This window comes from Muntiacus reevesi, chromosome 4, assembly GCF_963930625.1.
Source record: "Muntiacus reevesi chromosome 4, mMunRee1.1, whole genome shotgun sequence".
Taxonomy (NCBI): Eukaryota; Metazoa; Chordata; class Mammalia; order Artiodactyla; family Cervidae; genus Muntiacus; species Muntiacus reevesi.
Window position 1 is genome coordinate 147,691,823 of NC_089252.1, and position 8,880 is coordinate 147,700,702.

General features: G+C 39.7%; 1 protein-coding gene across 1 annotated transcript; it reads left to right on the forward strand.

Moving 5' to 3' along the window:
• The first annotated feature begins 6,431 nt into the window (after nucleotides 1-6,431).
• On the forward strand, nucleotides 6,432-7,346 carry LOC136166106 (olfactory receptor 8S1-like). Its single transcript, XM_065932151.1, has one exon. The coding sequence runs from the start codon at nucleotides 6,432-6,434 to the stop codon at nucleotides 7,344-7,346; it is 915 nt and encodes a 304-aa protein (XP_065788223.1).
• The last annotated feature ends 1,534 nt before the right edge of the window (nucleotides 7,347-8,880 follow it).

Below are 8,880 nucleotides of genomic sequence, written 5' to 3' on the forward strand. Positions count from 1 at the left end.
AGAAGCAAACTTTGCATTTTGGAGGTGTGTTTTCCCTGTGAGGGCATCTTGAAGAGGTGGTTGAAAGTGTAAAAAGTTATTTTGATAGTTTCCTAAAGTTAGTGAGGGAAATGGAATTCAGGGACCACCAAGCCTTGAAGGGCAACGCCCTGAAGTTAAGTTGGATGGTAAGCAGGCCAGTTTTGTATGGGCTGGAGCCCAGCTTCATTTCAGTCCCCAAATTACAGGACAGTTATCGAGAATCTCTGATGTGGCTGTCTGACCTAAGCAAGTAAAAATTTTCTCTGGAGGAAGAGATATAATTCAGAGCCTTAAGTTATTTCCAAATTTTTCATAATATACGAGTGGAAACAGATCCACATACATAACTTTAAAATAAAATATTTATGGAGATTAAAGACAAGATTGAGAATTTTGTATGTTATTCCTGGAAACTACAAAAATATCTAAGTGAAAATGCTGGAAATGAAAAAGTCAATGGCTGTATGAGATCTTAATGGATAGGTTTAAAGGAAATTAGACAGTATTGAGGAGTATCCTAATAATTTATAGGACAGGTAAGAAGAGAATATATACAATAAGGCACAGAGAGAATAAAGAAAAACGTATGAGATAAATAATGCATAGAAAGAGAAGGATAATACACATTTACATGGAGTTTTAAAGAAGAGAATTAGGTGATATCTAAGAAAATAGGCTTCCCCAGTGGCACAGTGGATAACGAATCCACCTGCAGTACAGGAGACACAGGAAGATGTGGGTTTAATCCCGGGTCCAGGAAGGTCCCCTGGAGAAGGAAATGGCAACCTACTCCAGTATTCTTGCCTGGAGAATCCCATAGACAGAGGAGCCTAGTGGGCTACAGTCGAAAGAGTCGCAAAGAGTTAAATGCGACCGAGTGACTGAGAGAGAGAGAGAAGAAAATAGGGCAATATGTAAGGTAATGAATGAAAATATTCCAAACTGAAAAATATATCAACTCTAAATCCTAGGAATCCTATAAGTAAATCCCAAGTATGATAAAAGAAAGTCATACTTTGACCCATCATAATAAAATTACTGAAAATCAAAAGAGAAAATATTGAAAGTGGCAAGAAGAAAAGACAAGTCTAAAATATTAGACTAACAAGAAGACAGAAAACAATGAGGTAATGTCTTCAAAGTACTGGGTTAAAAAAAAAAAGACCTTCCCTCATTAGGATTCTATGCACAGTAAAACATCCTTTAGAATGAAGATGAAATAAATACACCATGAGAAGACTTGTACAAAAGGGAAAATTAAAAGGAGTTTTTCAAGGAGAAAGGAAATGTTCACAGATGGAAGTTCCAGTTTTCCTTCAGGCCTGTCTTCTGAGTTACTCATATCTCTTCAGCTTTGTCTAATTTTTATTAAACTTGTCCACTGAAATCTAGTTTCAGCTATTGAACTTTCTATATATGGAAATAAATGAGCAAAAAAGAGTCAAACATAGGTAAATTTAAATTACCATTGATCACATACTAATAATGCCATATATAATAATTATGTCTTTAATGTATATCATGAAAGATACATGATGACATTAGCAAAATTTTCCAAAGGTAAGCTCTGAGTCTCTTATCTCCAGTGGTAATTCCCAGAGGGATCATCCAGTAACCCGTTTTAGCTAATGAGCCCACAGCATGCTTCAGATTGAGTTTCCCAGCAATCAGGATGGACCTAGCGCCTCCTGGGCTTGTAGGTTACACCTTGTCGTCCCATTGGCCACTGAACACACATGCCCTTCTGAATGGTAGACCTGAGCATCCTTTTTTAGGATGACACTCTTAGCTGTATGCCAATGGTAATAGAGATATGGAAGGAAACAGGTGTGCAGTTATGCTACGGGAAGTATGAAAGAGGTTGCTTTATTACTTGTTAAGAATTTAAAGTTCTCAAATTTGAAGTTTTCTCTGTCATTTTATGAAGTCATTTAAGGGATAAGAGCAGAATGCTATTAGAGTTTAGAAGAGTTTTCTGATATCTTTATTTGCAGGGGCTTTTAAGGGCTGAGCTTATACATCTCATTTTATGCACAGAATGTCTAATAGAAAAATTAATATCAGTTTAACATGATGGAACAATTGTGGTGTGTTTTCTCTCTTGTGAATTTCTCCTGTGCTCAGAGCCAGGCCAACCAGCTCAGAAAAACAGGCTGTAATATGCACCAGGCAAAGAGAGACTTGGTAATGTTTTCCATTTTCTGATGCTTCTTCCTGCTCTTTCGTTCCCTGGGTAGGAGCCGTTTCCCTTCAGTTCCAGCCGCCTCTCGCCATCCCTTTGTCAGGCCCCGCCTTTCTCCGGCAGGTCTCGCATCTTGCCTTTGTTCCCCTGGGCTGAAGTAGTGACCTCATCCCGAGTGTCTCCAACCTGGTACTAATTTCTGTTACATAGAATGTTGGTTTGTTCTGCATAATTACTTCTTGTCCTCCTTTTTGGAAAGTTAAGCACTCAGGTTAGAGGTGAAGAAAGGAGGATCTAATGATTCTTCAGCACCGCAGTTGTCTTCAGTACCACACTTCAGTTAGTAAATTAGGTCCTGACAACATTCCAGGGTGATTATTTTTAGCTTTCATTTCACGTATGAGACAATTACAACCAGAGTTTCCGTAAATCTTACTATACTGCTTGTTTCTGGTGCTGAAAGCCCACGTTATACCAGAAACCTGGAAGTTTGGGGAGGTTAGTGCCTAAGAGCTGTCTGTGAGAGGTGAGAGGGGATCAGGAAAATGATAGATTTCGGGCACCGCATGACTCAAAAAATAACCCTCTCCAAGCACTCCAAACGTATAGGGTGCAGAAACTAATTCTATCTTTAATTACAGGTATTCCCAATAATTATATACTTGTAGGCATTTGCAAGTTCAAGGCACAGAAATTTGCATTGGGGCAAATGTCTCCAGTTGGCAGCACTTTTCTTGTGTCCTTTCCTTATCTGGTTTCATGCACGTGCAAGATGTCTCAGACCTTAGTCCCTCAGTCCCTAATCAGATCTGATCTCTACGAGCAGTAAAGCCGTAGATTATTTTCTTTCTGATTTTCCTCTATTTACTTACTCATTCACTCATTGTGCATTACTTTAATTGTTAAGTCTCTTGCACTGGAGGCAGATTCTATACCATCTGAGCCACCAGAGAAGACCATTTTTTTTTAAAATCGTTCAACTCTGTTTTATTTAGTTTACTTTGAAACAGATCAAAAATACATTGTTAGAATCTTTTTATTCTTAAAAGGGCATGTATTAGTGGTCTTTATCCATTAGCCTATATAAGCAGGCTATTTTGTCTACAGTTGGAATTTAGCTTGGCTACGGTAAATGATGAGTTTCCTTTTTAAATTAATTAATTTTAATTGGAGGATAATTTCTTTACAGTATTGTGGTGGTCATTGCCATACATCGACATGAATCACCCATAGGTGCACATGTGTCCGCCCATCCTGAAAGCCCCCTGCCCACCTCCCGCCCCACTCTGGGTTGTCCCAGAGCACCGACTTTGAGTGTCCTGCTTCATGCATCAAATTTGCACTGGTCATCTATTTTACATATGGTAATTTACATGTTTCAGTGCTATTCTCTCAAATCATCCCAACCTCGCCTTCTCCTACATATTCCAAAAGTCTGTTCTTTATATCTGTGTCTGTTCTGCTGCCTTGCATATAGTATCATCATTACTGTCTTTCTAAATTTCATATATATGTGTTAATATACTGTATGGGTGTTTCTTGTTCTGACTTACTTCACTGTGTGTAATAGACTCCAGTTTCATCCGCCTCATTAGAACTGACTCAAATGTGTTCTTTTTTATAGCTGAGTAATATTCCATGGTGTATATGTACCACAACTTCATTATCCTTTCATCTGCTGATGGACATCTAGGTTGCTTCCATGTCCTGGCTATTGTAAACAGTGCTGCGATGAACATTGCGATGAACACGTGTCTCTTTTGATTCTGGTTTCCTCAGTGTGTATGCCCAACAGTGGGATTGCTGGGTCATATGGCAGTTCTATTTCTAGTTTTTAAAGGAATCTCCACACCATTCTCCATAGTGGCTGTACTAGTTTGCATTCCCACCAGCAGTATAAGAGGGTTCCCTTTTCTCCACACCTTATCCAGCATATATTGTTTGTAGACACTTTGAGGACAGCTATTCTGACCAGCGTGAGATGATACCTCATTGTGCTTTTGAGGGAGCCCATTTTTAAGTAACAGTTTTGAGCAACTCTTTTGGGCCAATGCTGGGTACTTTTGTATGTCTCATTCTAGAATGAACTCTTCTCAGACTGTCTTTGGAAGTGATCTAGTCAGCCAACTCCATTTAATTGTGACAACAAATGAAAACATATAGTGGTACCATTCTCAGAGCTATTTACATTCTCAATTTGGAATCTGAAGCATCAATTCTGAATAAATGAAGCATCAAGGGCAGTGAATTTGTAGCACCAGGTAAACAAAATAAGTGATTTTATTTACTTCTGTGACCAGAAGTAACTAACTCACTACACCTCTATCTGTGAGGAAGTGTGGCTCCTGATAGGGCACAGTTTCTAGGTCTGTCCTTCATAAAAATGCCCTATACAAGATTTATACTCTTTGGGTTTTATTTATAGGAGAATAAGTTTCCCCAAAGTTTAAGGAATTTCTATTGCTAGTAAGTAGGACTCCATTTAGAAATGAGTAAAATAGAGGGCACCAAAATGGAGGGGACCTTCCTTTTTGCTGCCCTCCAAAATATAATGGGTGGTTCTCTGTATTTCATGACTTGATTTTCCAAAGTCTTCTGCCAATGATGCAGTGTTTTCAAGATGAATCCAGATTGCTATAGCTAGAGCTACAGTAGTGAGTGAAAGAGAAAAAAAAAAGTGTTAATATTGCAAAATTATTATAATCCCCACATGAGAGGAAGGTTTGAGGTTTTTATAAATAATATATACAACTTACCCTTTTTATTTTCATCTTTTAGAAATCAAGGAAGAGGTCTATATCGAACAGGAATTTTCAGACTCCATCCTAATGCTGAAAATTCATACTGACCTTCAGACTTAGTCATCTTCTGGATCATTGGATTAAAAAAAAAGCTTTTGTTTAATTCTGTGCTAGTTGTTGCTTGACTAGGTGAGAAATAGAGATAATATGAACTTGATTTTTAAGAATAGCTCTGATTCTGGGTGTTGTTTGGATAAACACAGTAGAGAAATCATAATTCCTCTGAGAAACTGAGTGGTGGATCTTTCACTGTGAACACAAGATATTGAGCAGGACAGGAAAGGTTGAGATGGTGGAGTCAATAGTGTTAAAGGATTATCCTGAGTCTTGGGTTGTAATTTCAGTCGTCAGTTCAGGGTAGAGAAAGAGAAGGTCAATCTTTAGAAAGTTAGAGGGTACTGTTTATTTACAGATGGCATGAAGGCACAGACAAGAGATGTACCTGAATAGATTACACAAGAGATTGAGCATTGAGATTATGAGCAGAGGATGTGCCCATATTGGTCAGCAGTTTCCTATGATCACCTATTTAACATCTGGGATATTGCTGTGCCCCTTTCTCTTTAATTATTTTCCTTTCCTTTAATTAATTCCCTTTCTCCTCACTCTGCAAATCTCCAGCCACTACCCCTCTTCACTTTCCATTATTGACCCTATTTAAATAGTTAGTGAAAAATAAAAGCCATTTTTTTATGGCAGATCCCTTTTTAAAACCAAATCTACTTACTTCATGCATGTTTGGTGACGTACACCCTCTCTCCTGCCTTTGACCAGGCTCTGCTTCTGCTCTGAGACCCAGCTGCTCTCAAAGACACCATTGCTGCAATTTTCTCTTATTCCTCCTGTAATTTCTCCCTCTTTACTAGTTTATTATCAACAGTTCACAAACATCCTCAAGTAACTTTAATAATAAAACAATAGCAAGTACACTCTTAAGACATTAAAGAAAGAACAATAAAAGTGGAGAGGGAGTTGATCTAGGGTTGGGACCCCACAACCCAAATTGATCTAGGGTTGACATCCCTGTTGGCTCAGAGGGTAAAGCGTCTTCCTGCAATGTGGGAGACCCGGGTTTGATTCCTGAGTCGGGAAGATCCCCTGGAGAAGGAAAAGGCAACCCACTCCAGTACTCTTGCCTGGAAAATCCTGTGGATGGAGAAGCCTGGAGGCTACAGTCGATGGGGTTGAAAAGAATTGGACACAGCTGACCAACTTAACTTTTCACTTTTTGGGATCCCACAAAAAAAATTATTACAGGTTTTGGTAAACTTAGAGACTTGAGGAAGTTTATCATTTCAGAACTTACATTTTTGAGTAGGCATAAAACTTTGTGGGTAGAGAGGGTTAAGGCACTTGGATATTTGTTAGACATCAGAAAAGATTTCACCTGATATTTTTCTTGCATTCCCAAGAAAATACCGACGGCAATGAGAAACCACAGTGTTGTCTCTGAGTTTGTTCTCCTCGGACTATCTGCTGACCCCCAAATCCAGGCTCTGTTCTTTGTGCTGTTCTTTGTTATTTACATCCTGACCCTGATGGGGAACCTGATGCTGCTGCTGGTGATCAGGGTGGATTCTCAGCTTCACATCCCCATGTACTTTTTCCTGGGACAGTTGTCCTTTCTGGATCTCTGCCACTCTTCTGTAACTGTACCCAAACTACTGGAGAACCTCCTGTCTGAGAAGAAAACCATCTCAGTAGAGGGCTGCATGGCTCAGGTCTTCTTTGTGTTTGCCACCGGAGGCACAGAATCCTGCCTACTTGCTGTCATGGCCTATGACCGCTATGTTGCCATCACTTCTCCTCTGCTCTATGGCCAGGTGATGAACAGACAGCTGTGTATGGGGCTGGTGGGGAGCTCATGGGGCTTGGCTTTTCTGGATGCTCTCATCAATATCCTTGTAGCTCTCAACTTAGACTTTTGTGAGGCTCAAAATATCCACCACTTCAGCTGTGAGCTGCCCTCTCTTTACCCTTTGTCTTGTTCCAATGTGTCTGCAAGCTTTACTGCCTTGCTCTGCTCCAGCCTCCTGCATTTCTTTGGAAATTTCCTCTTGATATTTTTCTCCTATGTTCACATTTTGTTCACCATCCTGAGCATCAGCTCCACCAAAGGCAGAAGTAAGGCCTTCTCCACCTGTTCCTCCCACCTCACTGTAGTGATCTTCTTTTATGGCTCAGGTTTACTCCGCTATCTCATGCCAAATTCAGGATCCATTCAAGAACTGATCTCCTTGCAGTATAGTGTGGTCACTCCCATGCTGAATCCTCTCATCTACAGCCTGAAGAACAAGGAGGTGAAGGCAGCTGTGAGAAGAATGCTGAAAAGATGTTTCTAGTGTTTCAAATCATAGATTAAAAAAATCAGAATGATGAGGAACTTGGGTAGAATTGCAATAAATAATGCCTGAATATTTAGGAGAATTCTCTGATATAAGGATCTACAAGATGTCATACATTTTTTCTTGAAAATACTTGAGAAAAGATGAAGGTGTTTTATGGAATGATACCAGTTTCATCCTAGTTAGAGGAAGGTGGCTAGATGAACCTTTTATCTTGCAATTCTTCTTACAAGAATATTTAATTTATTACATAAAGTATGGTGGGTATTGTTATTATGTGCTTAGGCATTCTTTACCATTTTTTCAGTAACTAAACTCCAACTGCAGTCTCATAGAGATTGTTAATCACAGTGTCCCCAAATCTTCCCCATCTCTTCTCATTACTCGCGTATCCTTTTTGACGGAGTGGCTGGTACAGGAATGAGCACGTGATCAATGCCAGATCATTCACCCTCTTAAGATATTTGAAATTGTTTATTTTATTGAATCTACATGTTCCAATAGAGATTACAAGTAACACATTTGTTTATCCTACCTTCAAACCATTTACCTAATGCCCAACCATCTCCAGCTTTGTGGGAGCCCCAAGACAAAAAATTTCCTGGTTCATACATGTGTATGTGTACATGCTCAGTCGCTTTAGTCGTGTCTGACTCTTTGCGACCCCATGGACTGCAGCCTGCCAGGCTCCTCTGTCCATGGGATTCTCCAGGCAAGAATACTGGACTGGGTTGCTGTGCCCTCCTCCAGGGGATCTTCCCGGCCCAGGGTTTTATCCTGCATCTCCTGCGTCTCCTGCATTGCAAGCGGATTCTTTGCCACTGAGCCACCGAGGGAGCCCTGTCTTGTACACACTGCTGGACAAATAGCTCTTCCCCTGAGCCCAGAAAAGGCAGGATGTGAGGAAGTCAGTGGCAAAGCAAGTGCTGTACAGGGCCTGTGACAAACCCCAAGAAGAAACCGAAAGAATTTCAGCAAAAGCCTTTTGGATCATGAACACAATTAGAATGCTAGTGAGAAGAAGACTTAGGAGAGGCGTATGGATTAAAATTATCAAGTCAAAAGTCAATTATTGCTTCTTTCTGAAATTACTGTTTTGTTTTTTATTTATTTACAAACTATCAGTTGTAATCCTTCCATTCACTTTGTACTCCCCAGGAGCAGAGAATATAAACTCAAAAGAGAGCAGTGACATCTTTGGCATCTTCACTACTTTTTCGAGAATATTAAAATAGTTTCAAGCATATTTGTTGCACAGTAAATATGTTGGAATGTTCAAGTCATGAGCAGAGAAACAGAATATATCTAGGATGAATTCTCACCAGAGGGACCCCACTGCCAAAGTGGTTTGAAATAATTCTATGAATAGAATAGCCTATTGTAAGAGTGCCGGTCTCTTCCTTCCTGGTGAGCCTAGTTCTGGTCTATAGACTCACAAAAAGTGTGACTGTGACTGCAAAGTGGTGATTATACACAGGTTCAATAACATTTTCACTCACCAAGGTTGATCTGCTGTTGGTATTGGTGAAAA

Excerpts from the sequence above, each read along its gene's own strand:
- LOC136166106 (XM_065932151.1), top strand. The coding sequence starts at position 6,432 with ATGAGAAACCACAGTGTTGTCTCTGAGTTTGTTCTCCTCGGACTATCT.